At 38.0% G+C, this 24,768-nt stretch overlaps 1 protein-coding gene across 2 annotated transcripts in view; it reads left to right on the top strand.

Moving 5' to 3' along the window:
- The window catches only part of EMB2411 (DNA replication helicase), a 268,500-nt gene that overhangs the window by 185,141 nt on the left and 58,591 nt on the right, over positions 1-24,768 (top strand). For both annotated transcript variants that reach the window (XR_016264083.1, XM_089446669.1), the window contains exons 20-26: positions 2,375-2,449; positions 2,689-2,798; positions 3,280-3,352; positions 3,493-3,597; positions 3,736-3,903; positions 19,261-19,330; positions 19,427-19,578. Coding sequence is in view for 1 of the 2 variants with exons in the window: in XM_089446669.1 (XP_089302795.1) it covers positions 2,375-2,449; positions 2,689-2,798; positions 3,280-3,352; positions 3,493-3,597; positions 3,736-3,903; positions 19,261-19,330; positions 19,427-19,578 (753 nt within the window). In the remaining variant the exon portion in view is untranslated. The remainder of the gene's footprint in view (positions 1-2,374; positions 2,450-2,688; positions 2,799-3,279; positions 3,353-3,492; positions 3,598-3,735; positions 3,904-19,260; positions 19,331-19,426; positions 19,579-24,768) is intronic.

Genomic DNA, 24,768 nt, shown 5'->3' with positions numbered 1-24,768 from the left:
AATTTCCCTTCAAATATTATATCATACTTGAGCATCTCTCTTTATGTACAAGTTTCATCTTATTGCAAGGTCTATTTTCATCTTGTTGCTCATATCTCAAATTGGTATATAATCTATTGTGGTTCTAATTCACTAACACTTGTCCTGCAGCTTGCTATTGTTGTAACTTGAAGATCATATTTCATTTGCAAGTATTTTGATTTCTTCTTGAGCTTATATCTCTTGTAATTTATATTTAAAGGCACTAATCTCTTATAAATTGTCTTGCAAGGTGTCTTATTGATGCCAACCTAAGCTGCACATACCATAATGATGCAACCTAAGCCGCATATACCCACATTATGCAAATACAGTTGCATGTCACACTATGTGTGTCCCAGGAATTCTCAAAATTCCATACTTAGAGGAACCTTCACTTAATCAATGTTAAGGCTCCTTAAGCAAACTCTATGCGGAAATGTTTGACTTAGTTGTCCAAAGTCTAAACCTTTGATAAACCTTTAAGCGGAACCTTACACAACCCTTCATAAACTTTGGTTAATTCTTAACTTAACCCGAAATACATTAATCCCGCTTATTTCTATTATAATTTCCATATAATAGAAATATTTCATATTCCACACTTAAACCTTACCTTTCCGCCTTTTCACAAACCTTTGCACATACATCGATGCTCTCTTTAGCGCGTTTAATCTCTATTGTCGTTCTCATTCTTCGATCCGACAGTTACCGTGTCACCTGATCATCAACTAACCCGGACGATCTCTACCATTGATCTGCTCTGCCCAATCCAACGGTTGTTGCGTCATCTGATCGCCAACCAGCTTGGCTGATCTCCATTGTTGATCAATCTGCTTGATCCAACAGTTATCGCGCATCTTGCGTGGAATCGTGCGTGACCTATATCAGGTAGAGAGCACGCGAGAAAAGTGGTTTTCTCTCTCCATCGTTTGCTACGTGTCGGCCTCTAAGCTTAATCGTGTGAATTTTAAAAAGACCGCTTACCTTTAGGGTGCGCGAGAAACTGCTTACCCCTTTGTCGAATACCACTTCATCCTTCTTCTATCACATGGGTTTAATCTATGCCATTCATCTTCTTAACTTTACTTTGCGCAACTTAATCTTAGCCTTCTATCACACACAACCTTGTCCGTTGACTTGACTGATCCAACGGTTCCTGTGCACCGCTATGCTCTTTTGTTTGTTATTGTGTAATAGCCCATTTGGCTTTCTGCCTATGTATTTGCCTTCACCTTACGATCTTCACTTGTTCGGATCTTGATCTCCGCTCGCGCCTTTATGCTTCCTTCAATAATCCTTAGGTTTTTGGAAACCTTACAGTTATACCTTCGCTGTGAAGGTTCTCTCCAATACTGTTTGTGCACAACCACGTAACACGCTTCTTTGTTACTCCTTCCCTGATTCTGCACACCTGCAACCTAAGTTACGCAGTCAAGGGACTTATGTTTTGAAGAAAAATGATGTCAGCAAAATCCAGTCTTACAATAACAATGTATCCCATCTTGATCAAGTAATTGCAAGGTTCCACATTAGATTGATTTAGGATGATTAGATCCCTTCTCAGTTCGAGAATTTTATTTATCACTCAGAGGATCCTATCATCTTGTATCATCTAAGATGACAAATCGAAGAATTCCGAAAGATATAAATAGATTACAAGACAAAGAAACAGATGACATGTGTTATTAACAATAAGCTTTAAGGACAAGGCTTTTCGAAATGGGAGGCAATGTTATACATGTTCCAAATCCACCAGAGCCAAAACCACCAACTCCACCACTAGGCATAGTCCTACCTTCTCCCAAACCTGCACCAACACCCTCGGAATTACCTCCCTTGGCACCTGCGCCCCATCATGTAAGCGATCAATACTAGTACAGATCATTTGAGGTCACCTATAATATATCATCCATCAACTGTTTAACTATTACTTTTGATTCATAGACAGCAATAGTTATTTCATTCTGTGCCTGCAGATTAAGTGTGCTCCTTTTCTGCATGTACTAGAATTTGAGTTCAAAAAGATACTCTACAAACTCGTGTCAGTCACCTACACATGCAATTGAAAAGCTTGCAGGATTAGTTTTCATTCATACGAGTATAGCACTGTTAATTCTTTTCTGATATGAATGGAAGGTGACTTGCACAGAATTTACAAATTATCCAGGACTAAGAACTATGCTAGTTGTGATTTATAGAAGTACTCACGATTTGCTGTATCATTCTTCCTCTTATATTTTCAATGTTTATGAACTTATCCTCTTTAAATTATAATTGTTCTCAGATTCTGTGGTTGTAATTATCGTCTAAGATGGAATTCACACGATTATCTTTTCGTTCTGATCTGCTTTAGGTGCTAAGCACAGAGGATGGACGTGTAGCTGTTGCAAGTGGAGCCATTACAGAAATTATGGATTCCTCTGTGACTGTAATGATCCCTAAAGTTCCCTTTTAGTCCTGTCATATGCTTAGAAATGAATATGTTCAATTTGGTGGTCATCCAATGTTTGTTTTCTCATGAGTATTTGAATATCTGTTTCTGCTTAGATTTATTCTATATACTTACAGTGAATTGAATTTTGTTTCGGTAATTTACATCGATGTTTGATTTATGATTTTGAACAAGTTCACGAGACCTACATTAAAGCGTTGTTCTGCCTACTCCAGCTTTATTTATCCCATCAACTAAGACTGCCAGGGAGTACAGAGCATGAAATGATCAGGCAGGTGTGGCGGATCGATAAAGATGAAACTGCTTCTTCATTTGCAATTATGAGGTATTTCAGAAAAGTTTCATGTTCCGGAAAAAATATGCTTGCTTAGGTAAAAACGTGATACATTTGACGCATCAGAGGAAAATGAGCTATTATTGAAGAAAAAGATATAGAAGGTCATTCTTTTGTGTATGCATGTGTCCTATATGCTTGGTGCAAGGCCTTGGGATTTCAATGGCATAGATATGCTCCTCATAGTGATTCTATAAGATGTATTTCTAGAAATAAAACTAAAAAGTGTTTTTGAAAAATTCAAGAGATGTTCGTTTTCTGTAACCACAAGTTCTTACACTGAACCAGCAAAAGCAATGATGTGGATATTACAAGAAGGAAATCTTTTGCAAAAGTGAATCTTGAATACTTAAAGTAAACAGGAGTATAACATTAGTTGTGTGCATTGAATAGTTGTCAGTCCATAGAAAGGTGTAAAAATTATAGTTATACTGATGGCTTCACATATGGTATTTACATGTTGAGTTTATAGGTTCAATTTGCTACAGCTCTTTGTCAAAAACAATCGTGATGATCATCGCAGGCAACTCATAGTTGACTTGCAGGTAATGAAGCCAAACTTTTTGCCAGTATATCCAATTTGTTTTGATTTGTTATTTTATGTGCAGTCAGATACAGATTTCATCTTGTTCAGGTGTACATAATTAGGCATTCTGATTCTTTAGATTGAACATATGTTTTTCAGCCTCCTAGATTTGACAGTGGAGCAATCCTTAGTCAGGACCCTGCAGTTTCATATGTCAGATCTTCAACGGATCTGAATGATGATCAACGCCGTGCTATACTTAAGGTTCCTGTATTATTTGAGACTTTGCCTAGAATATACTGTTATGTTGTAACATCATGGTGCCCCCTTAGTTCTAGACATACTGATTGTCATAACTATAATTCTCATATTATATTTTTTAACGAACTGTCATGCCTTCAGATACTTTCTGCAAAGGACTATGCACTCATTTTAGGAATGCCAGGAACAGGGAAGACTTCTACCATGGTACATGCTGTGAAAGCACTTCTAGCACGTGGAGCATCCATTTTGCTCTCATCCTACACAAATTCAGCAGTTGATAATTTACTTCTCAAGTTGAAGGCTCAGGTTATTTCTACTGGAAGCTTCTTTTGATTGACACTTATCTAGAATTGGCATTGACTAAATGTTGTTTCTTTAGACAATGAACAATCAGTTTTGGGTGGTTTGCGTTATTGCCAGCAAAGACCTGGAATACACACACACACACACACTCCAAATAATAACATTAATAATAAATATATGATATCCAATTTGAATTCTCTCTTGGAGCAAGATGGTTTCTCTTTGGGGTAGCGGGGATTCTCCTTGGGGTAATTTTCTTTCTTTGGGGAAATTCATCCCGAAGTTGCCCAAATTTCAACAATAAGCTCTACCCCCCTCATTTACTGTCATTCAGTTCCTTGAGCACTTGATGCTCCATCAATAGTGAAGGGAGCTTTGCATGTCCTAACCCTGATGAGCGATAAATTGGCTTGTCATTAAGGGATAAATAAATGCTAAATCATTAAAACAAGGTTGGGATCCTGAGCTTTGCTCCCATTTAAAGCACTATCAAAAGTAAGTAAAATGCACACTAGATGGGTGGAAAAAGTAGGCCTAGAAAGGGGGTAACTCATGCCTACATGATTGCACCCTCCTCACATCTATACACTTAGGATGATAGATGTCCATCAACTGGTCCCATGGCCTTTGGATCTTGCCCTAAAATCTTTCCCCTCCATTGCCACTATTAACACAAACACCTATGGATTGAAAGCTTGGCCTAGGATCTGTCACTTCCCCTTGCGAGTTGAAAACACCTAATAGGGTTGGCGATCTAGCCATCTCTAACACAAGTAGGGATTTCTTTACGAGATTTGGTCTAGTTAAATATTTGAAGGTTATCTCAATTTGAAATGTTATTATGCTCCTAACAATTAAGCATGCTCCACTATGGTGCATTTATGGTCATTTCCCCTAATGATTTGTGGTTATCACTTGATCTTAACATGGTTTTGCTAGGTAGTTCTACATAGGATGCCTAGGCCGTGTTGCTTCTTCTGGAGAGCCTTGATGATCTTGTAGATGCAGTTTTGCCGATTCAGAGTAGAAAGTTGGGCACTTAGATGATTCCATTTGAGGATTGGCCAGTGTTGCAGGAACTGTCCCCCCCCACAAGGATCCAAAGGCAGATCCGCGTCCCGTACGGATCCGCCACCGATCCTTCTGCGGAATTGCAGATCGGAAAATAGGATCCCGAGGTTCCTCCTTTTTTTGGCGATTCTTGCAAAATTGGATTCATGGGTGCTTGATCCGTGGCTCCTACTGCCCGATCTGTGGTTCCTCTTTCCCGATTCGCAGATCAGGAAAGGATCGGGTGCAGATTTGTGGAGGTTCGGGTGTGTATCCACCGCGGATCACGAGTGGATCCGAGAGAAGGTGGATGGTTTTGCATGGATTTTTTTGTTTTTTTTTGTTTTTGGAAATTTTGAACTGTTCTGTGAGAAACTAGACTTTCCGAATACTCCCAAAGGTGCCCCTTGATGCTCCCTAGATGCTCCCTAATGGTAATGTTAAATTCTTGAAGTAAAAGTGACATTCTCCTTTATCTTTCATTTCCATTCTTTTACTTAAATTTTTAACATTACCATGAAATGACTCAGGATGTTTGAGAGTGGTTCCAACCTCATTAGACTTCATATGGGGAAAATAGAATTTCATATCCCATTCAAAATTCAATAGACTTAACAGTTTCCAGGATCAATGGGATTGTGGTGTTTCATTGGATTATATCAAGTATGAGGGCATGTGATTGGCATTTAATCAAGAGCAACAAGCCCTATATGTACCCCAGTGTTGGTGTTATTGATTGTTGAACTCCTTTGTCATGGCCTTAGCAATTATGTACCCTTCACTCAAGTCAAAATCATTGATTAGGCATGTTAAGCTTTCTTTACCAAATTATAAGGCTTGGATTAAGTTGTTTGATCAAAATTAGGCAATGTTGACTAAAATCCCTACAAAATTGAAGTAGAGGCAAAGGCTAGACAAGAGAAGAGGAATCTAGATTGTAAAGGGTTGATGCTGGAATAATTAATCATTGTTGTACAATGGATGCCATATCTATCATGATTTATGTAAGAATATGCATGTTTTCATGTCTTCTACAACTAATTTGGTATTTCGGATGTTTTTTAAATATAAATGCAAGATATAGTAGATGATTTCGAGACGCTTCGCTTCCTAGAGTTTTGGAAAATGATGCTTCTGTCTCCCGGCTTCCAAAGCACATCTCCGTTTCGTCCCTGCTTTGTGCAACATTGGGATTGGCACCTTAGAGTACCCTTATATGTTGAAACGCTGAGATCCTCTTGCTTGGTGTTGGATTTATGTGATGTTGTACCCATCGGACCTATGACACCCCTAGGTTGTCCTTGACATTGATGGACGTTGCTTGATCTAGAGTCTTGAGGTTGATGGTCATCCTCAGGATGACAACAAAGGACTTGTAGTAACTCTTGGAAGCCTAATGCTGGAGACAAAGAGTGCCACACTACCCATCTAGCCCTTGAGAGGGGGATGTAGGGCATGTTACCCATCACTTGTGGGTGACACCAATAGGAGAAATCTTTCTCCTCGAGTGTCTTCAGCTAATAGCCAACAACCCCTTGCAGCCACTAGATAGCTTGATGTGCCACCATCTCTGCCACCTGAGGCAACCATTATGTACTCTCGCCATTTGTTATGATCATATCTTTGAAGATGGGCCTTTCAACCCCGAAGGTATGGTTTTCATTATGTAGTTTGGTATTTTTGCTTATTGATCATGGAAACCTCTGGGCATGGATTGGTGGGGGGATTCGATGGAAAGAATGGGCTTGGTCTATGCTCTTGTCCCCTTGTCAAATTTGGTGGTTAACCTTGTATCCTAGTCCCTTGGGATCTCGCCTATTGGATGTAGGCTTTAGGAGTGGCACTATGTGGGAAACCCTGATTTTGGTTGGATGATCTCACTTCCTGGCATCACATACATTACTCCCTTTTGCTCATGATAACCCTTTTTCACATGTTTCCCATCCAGGTCCGCATTTGTTCATTGGGTCCACAAGGAGTTAACCTCCCCTCCTATTGTCCACACTTTGGGTCGGGCCTGGAATGATGCTTCATAGGTTGATGCAATGATAAAGAAAGTTAAAAGCATAATTTGGCCACTTACGACAAGAAATATACCATAAAATGCAAAAGATGGTCGAGAGATAAAAATTTAGCACGTGAGCAAAAGCCAAGCATGAGATCTACCCCTATCATTATGGCCATCACCCTGGTTCCTGGGGCCCCTTTTGTGAGCCCCTTGCATCATTAAGGAACTCGTGATTGTCCCAACCCCTAGTGGGCGATTATTAATTTTAGATAACAATGGCATGTTCTATGCTTAGCACAATTTACTTCAATGTTCCTTTAGCAACCCAATAACAAAACGAATTATTTCCAGTAGCAATCACATTAACCATTAATCACATTGACAATAAATGTAGATAGAACCAATGTTTTTAAAACCAGAACCGATGACCAGACCGGTCCACCTAATGAATCGGTTTACCGACCAGAACTGGTCTAACCAGGATTGGTCTGGTCTAAACGAACTGGTTTTAAAAAAATACATTAAATAATTAATTTTTAATGAAACAAACTATTTTTAAGATGTAAAACCATGATTCCAAGCCAACAGAGACAAAATATACAAAGTTTGCTCATTTATATACCATGTAAAGGTGAATATATCAAAATGGCACTGAGTGCAATACATATCATCGACAAAATAGCAAAATACATAAGAAATGAGGCTCTAAATGGCCTATAAAGTCTAAAAACAATGCTGCAAGCTATGAGGCCATTGGCCTACTACAAGTCTACAGTGTACACATGATCAATCATCAAGTTCATCACCACTACTAGACACAAGATCATCATCAGGAGCTACATAGACATCATCTGGTTCAGAGTCTGAGGATGCCTCAGCCTGATCTGCAACCTCAGTATCAATGCCACCAATGACAATAGAAGTGGACCTAATGGAAGCACAAGTTTGTCGACCTGCATGACTAGAGCCTTCCATTGGTTCTTTGCCTTTCCTTGATGTCGCTACTGATCCTGGTTCTGATGCCACCACATAATCTGCTTCATCCCCTGCTAAAGCCATGTCGATATCAAAATCAGCCTCAAACACAGGTTCTTCAGTCTCCTCCACCCATTCTGATGTTGGATCAATATCGTCCAACACAATGGGATCTAGATTAGGAGTTTTGCTCATCATTTGGATCTCCGATTGCATTCATTGTTTACCCCCAAACCATGAAATCCTAAAAACCATTAAGTCTGCTGAATTTTGAGTGAAATCTAAAATTCTAGTTTCTCCATATGAAATCCAATGAGGTTGAAACCACTCTCAAACATCCTGAGTCATTTCATGGTAATGTTAAAAATTTAAGTAAAAGGATGAAAATGAAAATTAAAGGAAATGTCACTTTTACTTTCTTAAAGGAAATGAAAATTAAATTCTTAAACATCACCATTAATTTCCAACATTGTTAGGGTTGAAACACCCTTAGTTTCCCCCCAAAACCCCTAAAACACAGTAAAATATGCTTTTATAACTTTATAGTGGGCGTGCCTAAAATTGGCCGGTTTAGGACAGAACCGGCCGGTTTGGTTTAGGACAAAACCGTCCGGTTTGATACAAACCGGTTGGTTCCGTCCTAAACCGGCCAGTTTTCACTGGTTAGGGCAAAAAAAGGGCGAAATGGCCTTCCCAACCGGGTTTTCTGGCCGGTTTAGACCGGTGGCCTTGCTAACCGGTCTGTTAGACCGGTAACTGGTTTTTAAAGATAGTTTTGAAAACACTGACATTATACAAATGCAAAAGACAAGCCAAGACAAGAGGACGCCAGATTTGGTGGATGCCAAGGAAAAATTCCCAATGTGGGGAACACCCTTTGATCAAATCTTCTTATTATTATTCAATAGTTCAGCAAAGAGAGAGGGTGCAAAAGTCAAATAGACTAGCCCAATACAAAGACAAATCAGCATTGTCAAATTCTGCAGTCAGCTGTAGTCAAACTTCAGCCCTAACCGAAAAGTCAACTTTGGTCAAAAGAATAGTGAAACACCTCCTTTGAAGCTCAGTCAAAGGTAGTCAAATTTGGCCTCCAACAGTGGTCAAAGTCATCCCAAAATAGTCACAAAAACTCTAGTAAAAAACAATCAACTTTGCGGTCAAACAAGCCTGCGGTCAACACAGGTCAAACAACTCTATTGAAATTTGATGACTAAAAAGTTTCCTGCAATACCAACCCGGTTTTAATTTCATCTTATCACTCCCATTCCATTAAATGCCCTTTCACATAAACATACATTCAACATATAGAATTTTGGAAATGAATTTTTCAGATTAAAACATATGGGACTGTCAACACATGCAGAAAATAAATATGGACATAAACAAACCAGCAACACATAAAAATACACACGGAATTTTGGTCAACTTAGACCCAGGGAAAATCCCTTCAATCTTCTTCAGGGAGAACTTGTTAGAGAGCTCTTCAAATTTATTTATCTTTCAAGTTCAGGAAAAATACATTTGCGGACAAATCAAAACAACAAAATACAACTTATTTCTTCAGCCCAAATCTCCTTGAAAATCATGCCCACTTTGCCTTGATTTCGATGCCCACTTGAAGCTGAAAATATGTACTGTATGGATACACACTGTACGAACTGTACTGTACAGATTTCTGTACTGCTGTACAGATTGTATGAATTTTCATTTTTTTTTAAAAAACTTCTCTCAAACGGTGTGCAGCTCACAACATTGAATACTGTTCGTATTGTACCTTCTGCTGACTTCTATGCCTTGATTTTCGTGCCCAGCTTTGCCCAAAAATCACTCCTTCAGCTTGCTGCAACAAATTTCTCCTTATAACTTTTCTTCAGCTCTTAGCCTCCTTTCTCGAACGTACTCATGAAGAATGAATGCAGTCTCTCTTTTCTTTTCCCCCTTTTGTTTCCTTAAATGACTTTTGGGCAACCCAAAGATCTAATGGCTCAGATTCATTTAGATTAAGGGATGAGAATAAATGTGGATTTAATTCTCACTTTCTATTTTTTAACTCAGCCATTAAATAAAGTACCCACATTGTACTTTATGTCTAAAGTCACTTTTCACTTTATAATTTAACATTGACTTTAGCACTTATCAAGCCACTTTCACTTTATAAAGTCACACTTAGGAAAAATAATTATTTTGGATAGTTTTCCCTATGTAGAGACTAATCCATGGGAAACCACTTGTCCAAGGTACATTAAAAATCAACACTCCCTTTTACCGAGGAAAGTGTTTCTCACCACACTCATCTTGTCCCTAAAATGGACATGCTTGCCTCTTGGCAAGGACTTTGTGAGAACATCGACCACCTGCTCATTTGTAGATATATACTCCAGCTTCACTGCGCCCTTCTGAACACAGTCCCTGATGAAATGATATCTGATGTCAATGTGTTTTGACTTGTCATGAAACACTGGATTCTCTACGAGTTTAATGCAACTTGATTATCACAGTGAATAACCATCGGTCTCAATTCTTGATCAAATAGGCCATATAACAACTTGCGAAGCCAAATGGCCTCACCACTCGCCTGGTTAGCAGCCATATACTCAGCCTCAAAAGAGCGCAAAGCAACTGACTTTTGCTTTTGACTGAACCACAACACAACTGTCGAATCCAATCCGAAGCAACACCTTGAAGTGCTTTTCCTGTCAAATGCACACCCTGCCCAATCTGAATCTATGTAACCTGCCAACCTCACCCAATCTCCCCGCTTGTAGTATTGACCATAATCAACAGTCCCCTGCATGTAGCGAAAGAATCTCTATAACATGATCAAGTATGAAAGAATCTATTTCACCAAGTACATGCTCGAAGGCATGTACTACAATGCAATGAAGGTCAACAAAAGAATATGCTCACATAAGTAGTATAAGATCGCTGACTACGAAGCAAGAAGAAATGCTGACTAGTCCAGGAAGCAAGCAATGAAGAAATGCTCACACAAGAAGCATAAGATGGTTGACCTATCTATCTAAGAAGAAGCAAACAAAGAAAGAGATCAAGCATGTGAAGAACACCATGATCACCGAGAATCACTATATGACAAGATACTCTGAAGATATCTCCCGAAAGAAGGTAGGGCAACTCTGATAAAGGAAGAAAGGACCCTTGACACCTATGAAGGCCTTGGAGATATGAAACATGCAAATATTTGATTTTACTCTACAAAGATGTCGTGATGAAGAAGCCATCCAACAAAAGAAAAAGCAATGTTGAAGCAATATCAGGATGAAATCATGATGGGCTACTAGGTCGAAGCATGTAAACAAGCAAGTTAAACGAAGCATCCACGAGAAGAGTATTCCAAAGCATGGACAAATGACAAAGGAGTAGGCAGATGACAAGAAAACCTGTTGTATGGCAAGAAAAACACTTTCCACCAAGGTTGCTTGGGAGTGGGAGTGACATTTTTAGAAGCTCTCGGTTGGGAGCGAATCCCAGAGCATTATATATATATATATATATATATATATATATATATATATATGTATAGTTATATTTTTATATTTTGATGCATATATGTCAACAAAAACATGTAGAATGATGAATTAGATATAAAAAACATAGATTGAGCCATATAACAACAATCATCTAGAAGTTATAATCTTCATCAACCACGTCCACAAGATAGTAACATAGTAACATACAACATATTGAGTCTCATGATTCATCAGTCTTAACATTTATCATCATTGATCACTGAAGTTGTACTTGTAAGCTAAGTGTAACCATTACAACAAATAATATCTAACATGAAATGAAATGTTATAAAATGAAATGAAATGAAACAACTTTCAACTTTCATGAAGCACCATATTCATAATTCGTTACTAATAAGTTATAATTGCCAACTTCAAACTTAAATTGTCATATATTGTTTAAAAAAATATCATAATAAATATGAAAGAGTCAATAGTTATAAAAACTAGTAGAAACTAGAAAAGACAAGTAAATCTATTATCTATTGCTTACGCTTGGGCCTCTTGCCACCGCGAGAAATGTCTAATTTTTTAGTCTTGTTGGAAAGTCAGGATCTTTGTCATTAATATCACCCTCTAAGCATTAATATCCAAAGGTATCTTTGTCATTACCTCTGGATCTGTATAGGGATCTTTGTCATTAATATCACCCTCTAAGCATTAACATAAGATAGAAAAAACATAGCATGTCAAGTCAAGATTTTGTTTGAGTGATGCGTACATTTTTAGGAGGGTCATGATAGAGGAGTTCAACAACCAATGTCACTAACATCAAGGTACATATAGGGATTGGTGCTTTTTATTAAATACGAGTTCCATACCCTAATACATGACAAATTTCAATGGAAACATTGCAATCCCCCAATCTTGAAATCTTGAAATCCTGAAAAATCGATAAGTATGCTGGATTTTTAATGAAATCTAAAATTCTTCTTTCTCCATGTGAAATCTAATGAGGTCGGAACCGCTCTCAAACATCCTGGTTCATTTCATGGCAATGTTAAAAATTTAAGTAAAAGGATGAAAATGAAGATTAAGGAGAATGTCACTTTTACTTTAAGAATTTAACATTACCATGAATCACATATCAATGCTAGGGCCATAGGCTTGATCATTAGGCTGCCCCACTCAAAACTTATTTGTTTCTTTGAAAAAAATTTGCATTTGGAATATTATTGCAATTTTTTTTTGCAAAAAAACCTAAACGCTCCTAAAAAGGCGGGGAGCGTTTTTTTTTAGGGAGGGAGCTTTTTCGAGAGTGCGCTCTTGCCCAGAGCGCGAATTGGGAGTGGGAGCGAGGGGGGGGGGCGCTCCCCCGCAACCCTGCTTTCCACGAAGAAAGCAATGACATGACAAACCAGGAAGGAAAGTGATCAATGGATGGTGCCCTACCTAGAAGAAGTTCGAACAAAGACTTCATAACATCAAGCAAGAAAGGAGATCAAGCAGTTGAAGGACCCACGAAGAAGTTGTTGATGAATGAAAGAGTCCCTAGTTAAGAGGGAGCTTTGACAAGTCCCTGATCGAGAGGGAGTTTTGGATCACTGCTGATTACAGAGGAGTGACATTTGTGTTTTTCCATATCATGGGTCATGTACTAGACTAGGGCTAACAATCGTAAGTCTAGATGAAGGCCATGAATGGAAATGTAGACACGTGATAGACACAACATTCTTGTTTTCACTTGGAAGAAAGAGTGGGAGGGTTAGGTAATCATCTGGCATCCGATACTCTTTGAGGATGTGTAGGGCATCCAAGACAAGAGTAGGCAAGAGGATCGATATTCTTTGAGGGCTGGGAACCCAAGATAAGGATAGTCCTAGAAGGTCATACTCAGAGAACACCCGGGTGGGTATGTACCTTGAGAGACAATGATGAAGGTATCTATAAATCATTGGTCTTGTCAGCATTGTAGCTCATGATCTCATGAAGAGATGGTGTTGTTAGTCAAGCCCTTGCGCTATGACAATGCTGATTGATATGATGCTATAACAGATGGATTGAAAATCTGGTTTCTCTTGTGTGAATTCTTCAAGATTGAAACATAGCCAAACACCTTGTAATGTTGTATGAATACCTCCCCAGTTAAGAGGGAGTGTTGAAGGAAATGTAACTAGCTTCGATCTTCATAAATGCACTTTTGATATTTGTATTTATTCAAGAAAAAGAAATATTATTTTTATAATATATGTCAATGAGTTTCTTTCTCATTGAAGTTGGTCTAGCACATGTTAAAGTGCTATAGGTAAATCAAAAGGTCAAAAGAATTATGTTAAAGACCTCAAGGGTATGTTACATTGTATAAGTGTCAAGGAAGTCACCTCCAAGCAAAGTCATGTCCCCTCCTATGCAAAAGAACCATCAAAGAGTCTCCTTCAAGCATGTGACACCACCAAAGAAGCCATCCAAAGTAAGACAACAAGTCGGCCTCCAAACAGTTTTCTAGTCGGCCTAAAGGGAGGGGCAATCCTCTATATATGGAGGTTGTCCACTTGATTATGACGCACTGAAATATCTCTGAAATCAACGTAGTGAAGTAGCTGAAAGAGAGAAGGGACAGCCTAGTCTAAAGGGTCTCCAAGACATGCGAATGAAGGAGGAAGAAGTTCAAAGTGAAGAGGGCTGTTTCTAGGGCTAGAAACAGTCACACATGCGAAGAAGAGGAGGGTATGCTTGCGGGTATGACAATAGGATCAAACAATTCATGAATTAGTGTTGGATGGGTTTGAAACTAGGCCTACAAGGCCTCCCAAGTCAAGCGAAGAAGCCTATATCTCTAGCGAAGGAAAGGGACCCTAATTCTCTAGGGTACCTCTCACACGTGCGAGAATTAGGGCTAAAGTATTGTCACATTAAGCCTACCACCATACATAGAAGGAACTCAGATGCTCGAAGAGAAGGAATGAGTATCCTTAGGTGAGGGATATCATTAAGTAAAAGTATCTCTTCTAGAAGTTCTACCTATAGTGGAAGGAGGAACTAAGTGGCAGAAGAAGGACAAAGTGTTGGGGAATGAAGTGTCTGAAGGAGGTGGACAATGTGCCAGGGAAACATAGTGCAAAGAAAAGGGAAGGAGTTGACTTGTGCTTGGAGGATCTTCTAGTCAAGAGTCTAGGGTTTGGCATTGATCAAGAAAGAAGCTTCAATAAGAGAAAACTTACTGAAGGGTTTTCCTCTCAAGAGGAGAGAGGTTTTGGCCCTGGCAGAGAGCCAATATCTTATGTTCTTGTTTTATGTTTTGATAGCAGTTTGATGAAGCAGACACATGCATTAATAAGAGAAGAAGATTAAGCTAAGAAAAAACAAATTGTAAAAAGACTTAACAAATTGTTATCTAGTCTCGAAGAATCACTCTACACCTGATTGCCCTAGATTCTTCAACATGGGATTGAAGCTAAGAAGACATGTAAAGGAAAGGGCAACTCAAAAACACTTATCAAGGAAGGCCATCTACAAGGTTGAAGCATCAAGCCTAGAAGTCTCAATCACTTCAAGGACAAGAAGGTCTCCAATCCATCATTCATCAAGGAAGTCTACATAGCAAGAAGCAGAAGGATTTTATGCATTTCTAGATAAGTTTGGAGAGAAGAAGGAATATAGGCATTTGATCAACGCCATTAGCAATATGAAGAAAAATGAGAATGAAACCATGGAGGATTTTAACAAGAGATTCAATGGATTAGTAAAAAGCATGCCTGCTACTGTTAAACCTCCTGATGAATTTCTTTGATGCTCATATTTCGATGCTTATGGTGTTGACACTGCTTATGAGTTGAGAAGGAAGGAGCCTGTGAATTTAGGTGTAGCTCAAACTGAAGCCTTAAAACTAGAAAGGTCCAGAAAGCAATCAGGAAAGTCTGAACTTCCTGGTTTCACTAGAGGGCCATGGAAACCGAATGATTCCAAAGGCAAGGCCAAAGAAAAGACTATAGATGATCCTATAAGGAGTTAACCCTACTCATCAAGAGTATGGAGGCAAATCACACTAGTCAAATGAATGCTATCCAAAATCGATTAGTAGCCATAGAAAGAAATCAAGGTGGGAGATTCCCAAATAGAGGAAATGATAGATGGAAAAAGAGAGGACCTCCCAATGACCATAGGCCACCTAATCCACTTGACTCTACAAACTCTTGATGGTTCCATGCCTTATTGTAGACCTTGTGATGACATACATGATGAACTCACTTGTCCTTATGCAAGAAGGATCCTAGAAGGAGATATGGTGGGAACAAGTGAGCAAATCAATGTAGTTGGAAAAGAACATGATTTGTCCTTGGAAAATTGGATGGGAGTTATGGAGAGTAGTGAGAAGGTAAATAAAAAGTCTCCATCCTCCTATAGTATAAATAATTTTGAATATTTGGATAGGATCACTGAGTTATATGGAGAGAAGCCTTCATCAACTCAGACTTTAGAGATAGCCAACGATAAGGAAAGGAGAAAGAATAAAGAAAGAAATCACAGTAAAACTTTCACTCCACCCACATCAAAGTTGAATATTGACTTGGGAGGATGGTTAAATAATGTTAAGATTTTAGTTTTTGTCACTGAAATCATGAAGATTCCCTCCCAAAGATATAAATTGTTGAAAGCCATTGATGCTCCCAATGGAAAAGAAATGTCTAATATTTCTAAGGATAGATGTGAGGGTGCCCCTATCACTCTGCAAAGTAGTGATATGTGTAGAGATAACAAAGACCACTGACCTTTTTTCATCACTATGTTGGTCAATGGAATGCTTTTACACAATTGTATGTTTGACTTTGGGGCATCATCTTGTGTCATGACTAAGAAAGTCATGGATCAGTTAAATTTGAGGATTTATAGACCCCGCCGCAACATTTGTGCAATGGATTCAAAGATCATTGAAGTTTTTGGTTTGATAAAAGATCTTCAAGTCCACTTGGCTGTACATCCTGACATTATGATCACCATGGATATTGTGGTGATTGATGTGCCTAATGCTTGGGGGATGTTATTGTCTAGAAAGTGGGGAGATGATATTGGGGGTAGTTTGCAAATGGATTTAAGTTATGCTACCATCCCTAATAGTGAGGGCATCATGGTTAGATTGGATAGGGATTTGGAGAGAAAGTTTCATATAGAAAATCCCAAGGAGCCTCATAATGAAATTGTGTATGAATATGATAACTTGGGAAACTCTGCTATCTTGGCTAATTCTTTTCCTCCTTTGGATAAGGAGGTGGATTGCAAGAAAGATGGAGTTTGGCACATGAATTTTGATGGTGCCCATTCTAGGTATGGTAAGGGAGCTGGAATTGTCCTTACCTCCCCTCTTGGTCACATATTCAAGATTTCCTATACATTGGAATTCGATGCAACCAACAATGTAACAGAGTATGAGGTTTTATTGTTGGTTCTTGAGTTGGCAAAAGACTCGAGGATAAAGTTGCTTACTATCAAGGGGGATTCTAATCTAGTCATTTTTCAAAATAAGGATCAATTTGCATGCAAGAATGATAGATTAAAGAAGTATCGAAATGCTGTTTGGGGTAGTATGGAATATATTGATGCATTAGACCTTCAAGCAATTCCTAGGGAAGCAAATAAACAAGCTGATGAGCTGGCTGTTGCTGCATCTACATTACAACTTTGAGAGAACTTGATGGATGATAAAGTTAAGGGTCTAATTGGGAAATTTATTGAGATCTATCAAGATGATTTAACTGTTTTTCTAAAAATGGAATTTCCCATATAGGCCACCTAAGGAAAATTTTTGATAGGTGTAGAGAGTATGGAATATCCTTAAATCCTGCTAAATCTATTTATGGAGTGATTGAAGGGAAGTTTCTTGGTCACATCATTTCAAAGGATGGGATCAAGATTGACCTTGAAAGAGTTGAGGCTATTCAAAAGATTCCTTTGCCTCATAATATTAAAACCCTTCAATCCTTCTTAGGAAAGACTAATTTTCTTAGAAGGTTCAATCCAAATTATGTTGAGATTGCCAAACCCATCCAAACCCTCTTAAAGAAAGATGTTAAGTTTGTTTGGGGAAATGAGGATAGAAAAGGTTTTCAGGAAATAAAGGATTCTATCGTCAAAACCCCTGTTCTAGTAAGCCCTGATTATTCAAAGGAGTTTTTCATTTTCTCTTTTGCATTCAAAGATACTATTGCTGGAGTGTTTCTTCAAAAGAATAATGAAGGGCATCAGTGGCCTATTGCTTTTATGAGTAGGTCCCTTCAAGGGTCTAAGTTGAAGTATGGCACCATGGAGAAGCAAGCTTATGCTTTAGTCAAGTCCCTTAAACAATTCAGAGTTTATGTAGGGTATTCTCGGATAATTGCATTTGTTCCCCACTCTGCTGTAAAGGATATTTTAGTCCAAGTTGATTGCTTAGGAACTTGAGCTAGGTGGGTCTCGAAGATTCAAGAGTATGATTTGGATATTAGACCTACTAAGCTTGTGAAAGGCCAGGGATTGGCCAAAATTTTGATTGAAGGAAATAAGAAAGCAATATGAATGATTTGTCAAAATGATTTGGAATTAGCTTCATTAGAAGTTCAAAGATTGGGTCAACTTGAATGTTATAAAGACATTATTTATTATTTGCAAAATTTATCATGTCCTAACCATTTAGTTGGCCACAAGAGAAGAGCATTAAGGCTTAGAGCAACTAAGTATTGCATTATGAAGGATGGTCTGGGTTGGAGAAATCAGAGGGGGTAATACTTAGGTGTGTTGATGAAGTTGAAGCCAAAAAGCTTCTATCTGAGTTTCATTCAGGATTTTGTGGAGGGCATTATGTTGCTAAGACTACTACCCACAAAATCTTGAGAGCTGGTTATTTTTGGCCTTCTATTTTTGCTGATGTGCACAAGTATGTTAGAGGTTGCCAAGCTTGTCAACTATTCACTGGGAAGCAGAAGTTAGCCTCTTTGCCTCTTCAGCCTGTGGTCGTGGAGGCTCCCTTTCAACAATGGGGGCTAGATTTTATAGGGAAATTTTATGAAAATTTGAGTAATGGCCACTCATGGATTATAACTGCCACTGATCATTTTACTAAATGGGTAGAGGCCATCCCTACAAAACATCTTTGTGGGCTTAACCAGCATCAAGTTATCCTGTATGGTTTCATACAAAGTTCCAGACTCTCGCTGTACATGTTTGTGGGTTTTACTTGTCATCTGCTAAGAGATATAAAGGTTGAGGGTTTTGCTTACTGTTGATGTCTTTCTCATTGCTGCTCGTGGACAACTGAATCGTTGTTCATGGGCATCTGTATTTATAATTTAGTCATATTTTGAGCAACCTACCTCTTATCATGATATGGTTAACACACTTGGATATAACATTATGAGAGAACCATTAGCACCATTAAATTTGGTTGCCTTTGGCTAAGCAATTGTGAGTGGGGCTCTCTATTAATGAAAGTCACCGGGACTTGTTCCTGGCCGCATCTGCTGTTACATGTGCTGCTGTGCATCCACTAGTGTAAGCACATGCACTAGCATGTCGGTAGGAATTTAACCCTGGTGGGCTATATTAGTTACTTGGTTTCACCTACTCAACATGCCACCATTGACAATTTAGGTGACTATCTTTGCTTTACTACACCTTTTACAATTCTTTTAAGTTTAGTTCACTATGGATGACAGATATATTAATAAATATAATAGAGAAGTATTTTTATTTGTTTAAAAACAGTGCACATTCTATTGTTTTTGATATGTTTCATCCACACTTGCTTTAAACCATTGGGTCTTTAATTTTTTGGTAGAAATTATTGGTAATGTCTTCATGATTGGTTGATCTAAAATTTTCCTGTTACAGGGTATCGACTTTATACGTCTTGGAAGAACTGCAGCTATACATCCAGATATACAAGAGTATACAATATCAGGTTTCCATTCAGCTCTAGCTTTATGAGGCAATGATTTGATATCTTTATTCTTAGATCTGTTTGATTCTTAGCTTTGACCATAATCTATACTTGCAGGAATGGGCATAAATTCTGTGAAGGAGTTGGAATCAAGAATAGACCAAGCTTGTGTGGTTGGAGTGACCTGTCTTGGAATAACACATCCTTTACTTGTAAAGAAAAGATTTGATGTTTGCATTGTGGACGAAGCAGGGCAGATCACATTCCCTGTAAGCTTACATTAGCTTTTAGTCTATATCAACTGCTCCTGTTTTTTTTTTTTTTTTTCTTTTAAAGCAAAATGTAAGGGAAAGAATATCTTGCAGCGCACATCTATTTTCTGGTGGCTTAAGATTTTCAAAGTTAATTTGTTTTGTCTATTTTAATGTTAAGGTATCATCTATTAAGAAACTTTAGTGCATTCCACAATAATAATAGGATTAACCAAACAGGCCAAAAAATCCATGCGTGGTAAATAACATAGCACACCAAAATGCTGTTCCAATCTGTGGACCCTCAAGTAAATTTTTGTTGTGTTTCCATATGTCATCCTTTACTTGTAAAGAAAAGATTTGATGTTTGCATTGTGGACGAAGCAGGGCAGATCACATTCCCTGTATGCTTACATTAGCTTTTAGTCTATATCAACTGCTCCTGGTGTTATTTTTTATTTTTTATTAAAGAAAAATATAAAGGAAAGGATATCTTGCAGCGCATAGCTATTTTCTAGTGGCTTAAGATTTTCAAAGTTAATTTGTTTTGTCTATTTTAATGTTAAGGTATCATTTATTAAGAAACTCTAGTGCGGTCCACAATAATAATAGTATTAAACAAACAGGCCAAAAAATCCATGCGTGGTAAACAACATAGCACACCAAAATGCTGTTCCAATCTCAAAATGCTGTTCCAATCTGTGGACCCTCAAGAAAATTTTTGTTGTGTTTCCATATGTTTTTTTTTTTGAAATGCTTCATATATTACCTCAAAGAGTCAATAAGTACAACAAAGTTTAAGATAGTTGCATCATTCAAACAACAATGTATTGAGAAAGTCTCGGCGACAAACACTGCAGAGGACATCGTATGAATTTGTGTCCTTGTTACCCACCAAAAATTGGGTAATCCACAGGAGAAAACTTTTCTCCTTCACAGACAGCCAGCCAGCCAACAGCCTTATATGATCAGCACATAACATGATGCCAATATCCTCCATTTCTTGCTACGATCATATTTCTCTCTCCTGTTGAATTTTGTAACTATGGTTGGTCTTCATAATGTATATTAGCACACTTGATGTATTTATATTGATTATTGTAAAGCATGTTTTAAATGCTAGAGTCAAAAGAAAAATATATTTTGAGTCAAGCCCCATTTGGACTTTTAAAATAAGAAAATTTGAATTTTTGAAATTGAAATCTTTTCTCTCCAAGTTTGTTGATTCGGCCTCCCTCCAAGTCAAGTCGGCCGAGGTAGAGTCATGCCCATTCGACCCAGGTAGATCGCTATATAAAGGCAACTCAATCTCCTCCTCAAGGCACCAACTCACACTCTCTCAAGCAAGACAGTTTATGGGTATCCAAGTGAAGGATAAGAACGACAAGGAGGATGAAAAGAAGGATGAAAATCATCTCTTTCTCTCTCTTCTAGCTCGCAAGTGTGGAAGGTATCTCTCTCTAGTTCACATATTTTCTGGGCAGTTTCTATTGCAGGGGGGCAAAATTCAGGGATTCTCACAGTTTTTGCGAGGCCAAAATTCAGCCTAGGGTAGACCAGAAGGTCGAGTTGTAGGATTAAATTGGTGGGGGAAGACCAGGTTTGACCATGTGTGTCTCTTGTTGAACAAAAGAATTTTTCCGTTGAAAAAGTTTGCTGGGTTTTCCCCTTAGTGGGTTTTCCTAGGGTAAATCTTGTGCTCTTTGTGCATTGTGATCTCTATTGTTCCGCTACTTTTATATGGTTGAATTTCTGAAGTATAGTTGCTTAATGATATACTAGAAAAATTAAAAGAAGATCAACATCTTTGGAAGTAATTAACAATATTTAGAAACACTATGGTTTTATCTATTGCATTTGAAAAAATCAACATCTCCCATTGAACATTCCTTCTTGAAGGAAGGTGGGTCATCCATTGACAAGAAAGGTAGGTCATCCATTGACATGTACTTTAACTATTTTGAAACCATGTGCTTTCACTTAATGTTATGGGCATACTAATATGGATCAAGTGGCAAATTGGATAATCAATCGATCTTGACTGTATTCTTGTTCCCTCACCTAGGAGGTTAGGCTTTGGCTCTAGCCCGGTGGGACCTCCTCTGAGACCTTATTGCTTTAGCAAGGGCACTACCACTACCTGCGGAGGCACTAATTCAAGTAGTGTGTCTAAGATATTGCATACTTACCACATTACATCTTTTTCCATTATTCATCTCCATTTTTGGAGCTGGTGGTCATTAGTCATTGGGATTGGCACCCTTCATCCTCATCCTTGAGTCCGGGCCTGGAAAGCTTAGCCCTTGAGGTTGTTGCAACTAAATGAAAGATAAAAACATAAGAAAGCTACAATGAAAGAAAAAGATGAAATACAAAAGATGGTTTGGACATTTGTTTAGTACGTGTGAAAAAGCATAGCATGAGCTGTAACCCCTCTCATTAGCCATCACCCAGTTCCTCAAATGTTGAAGCTTATAGTAGCTTTGAAAGGTCTTTTGCATAGGGTTGGTGTCTTATATGTGGAAGATGATTTATTGCTTCTTTCGGTGCGTGCTTGGTGGGATAAGTGATTTATGTCTTCTTTTCTAAGTCTAACTTAGGAAAAATACAATAATTAAAGTAAATTAATTATTGTGGACTATTAAGTCATTTTCTAAGGACAACTAATTTAATTATTGAAGTGGCTTATAAATAATCTCAACCATTGATCTCCAAGATATTCTAGATGGGAGATTAGTGTTGGGATTTGGGCTTAATGAATATTATAAAAAGAAGCAGGTGAAGACACAAGAGAGGAGACACACCAATAGAAAAGGATTTTTTCTAGTGCGAGTGGCTCAGTACACTGAAGCATAGAGGAAGAAGAGTATAAGATGATTCGAGGGTGTATCCAGGAAGCCGAATTGTTTGAGATTGCAAGGTCAAGTTACTAAAGATAGAGGGAGGTCGATTTGATTGGAGAAGTCAAATTTCATCCTTATACTGTTTAAGTTTTCGCTTCATCATTCCACATGCTTTTGTTGACATATATCCATCAAAATATATAAAAGTGTATATTATATAAAATTCGCTCCCCATCGAGAAGCTTTTGAAATTGTCGCACCTTACTCCCATTTCCAAGCAACCTAGACTGTAACATCTTACCTCACAAAGATCCCGCAGGCTCGTGATGAGCTTTAAGCTAACGGGGAAACTGTGATTGATTCAAAGCTTGTGAAGGTTTCTTTGAAGGGTTGCGTTAAGCATTGGACCACCTTTGTGGATGGGATCCTTGCTAGGCAACAACTTCTTGATTAGGGTCGATTGTGGGATGATTTCATCTAGAAGGAGATTTAGGAGAACTCATTGATCAAAGGATAGTGAAGGAGTAGTGAGGAGAAAGATGAGCTTGCTCTTGCTACATAAGCGAAATGGTGCAAAGGGAAGGCCAAATAGAACTAGAGTGGAGGTGGACCTTCATAGAGTAAAAAGGAGGACATGAGCAAAGTCAAGTGCTTTGCATGTCACAAGATAAGTCACCACGTTCGTGTTCGTGTTCGTGTTCGAGTTCAGTGACCTTGAAATTTGAATAAAGTTTGGCACCTAAATTTTTGCCGATAAAGTTCGACATATAGAAATTTGAAAAAAAATTGTATATATATATATATATATATATATATATATATATCAATTTAAAGTGAAATTCAAAGTCCATAATGCAAATTGCAAGCACATAAGATTATTGGTCAAACATTTAAATCATTTCCACATAATTTTATAAACCATGAAAGTGAGTGCCAATAAAGAACCAACTTCCATACATAGTAAACAAGGTGAGAAATTCATCATAGACATTGGCACCCATATCAAATTCAACAAAACCATGGGCCATATCAGATTTCATATATTGAAAAACAATCTAATAAAAAAGTATTCAAAATATATAAAACTCAAAAGATTAAAGTAGCTTGGCAGTTTTAGAAAATTATTCATGCAAAATGTAAACTAGAAATCTAAAACAAGAACACAAGTTTTATTCTTGATGTTCTTGTGGCCCACTTGTTATATCAAAAAGTTCTATATCATCAAGAGCAGTAGGAGCTGTGAATCCGCTAGATGCTTCAACATCAGATTCATCACTCAATTCCCTGTCAATGTCACTATCAATGTAAAAATCAACTTCATCCCTTGATGCATTTGGAACAGGATCGGTCCATGAAATAGAGGAATTGGATGACTCTTTAGCCACACTTTTCAAAGCCAACTGCAAGTTACTATGAACATAAACAAGATCTTCTAATCTTCTAGATAACAATCTATTTCTTTTCTTGGAATGAATGTGGTCAAAGGAACTCCAATTACTTTCACATGCTGATGTACTTGATCCCTGTCTTAGGATATGAATTGCAAAATTTTGCAATTCTGGTTCCCCTGAACGATAAAATTCCCACCATACTACTGGATCACTTATGCTCCTATCATGCTTTGCTGATTGTGTTCCAAATAACCCTTATTCTACCCTATATGCCTTCAACTAACTTCTGACCAAACCTGCAATTACTGAATCTGGATTTAGCTTCTCAATAGCCTGGATAAGTCCATTCATGACTTCTTCATCCCTATGTCTTGATAACCCAAACAATCTAGGGTCCAAATAGCATGCTGTTGCATGTAATTGACTATGCATCATCTTCCATCTTTGATCAATTAAATCCCATATTTCCTGGGAATCAACTTCCACATTATTAAAAGCACTTGCAATGGCCTCTTTGCAACAATCAATGCTTTTATAAACAAAACCCATACAAGGTTTGTCACCATCAACCATACAAAGCTTATTAACAATTGGGCCACATATTTTTAAAATCTTGTTTGCATTTCCCAAAAGCCATTATTGAGCACTATTTGTTCAACATTTTTCCCCTTAGTTTCTTTTGAAAAGGTAGATCTCTCCCACTCAGTATTGCAAAAACAGCTCTTAGGCTTGCTTTTTCCTCAACAACTCTTTTCAGAGTAATATAAAAAGTCGCAAACCTTGTATCACAAGGCCTCAACAACTCTTTTGATGCATTCTTCCTATATATGTTCAAAGTGAGACGATGGTTGATGATGAAGTTTGCAATTGTTTTGGCTCTTCGGATTGTCTCATTGACCCAAGGAAATTTGGCTAAGTCATGCAACATTAAATCCAAGTAGTGAGCTGCACAAGGGGTCCAATAAATGTGATTA

The sequence above is a fragment of the Pinus tabuliformis genome, chromosome X (assembly GCF_031772625.1).
Source record: "Pinus tabuliformis cultivar Carrire ecotype Pingquan chromosome X, CPIR1, whole genome shotgun sequence".
In the NCBI taxonomy this organism is placed as follows: domain Eukaryota; kingdom Viridiplantae; phylum Streptophyta; class Pinopsida; order Pinales; family Pinaceae; genus Pinus; species Pinus tabuliformis.
Note: the sequence above shows the minus strand (reverse complement) of the source record. Positions and strands in the feature narration are given on the sequence as shown.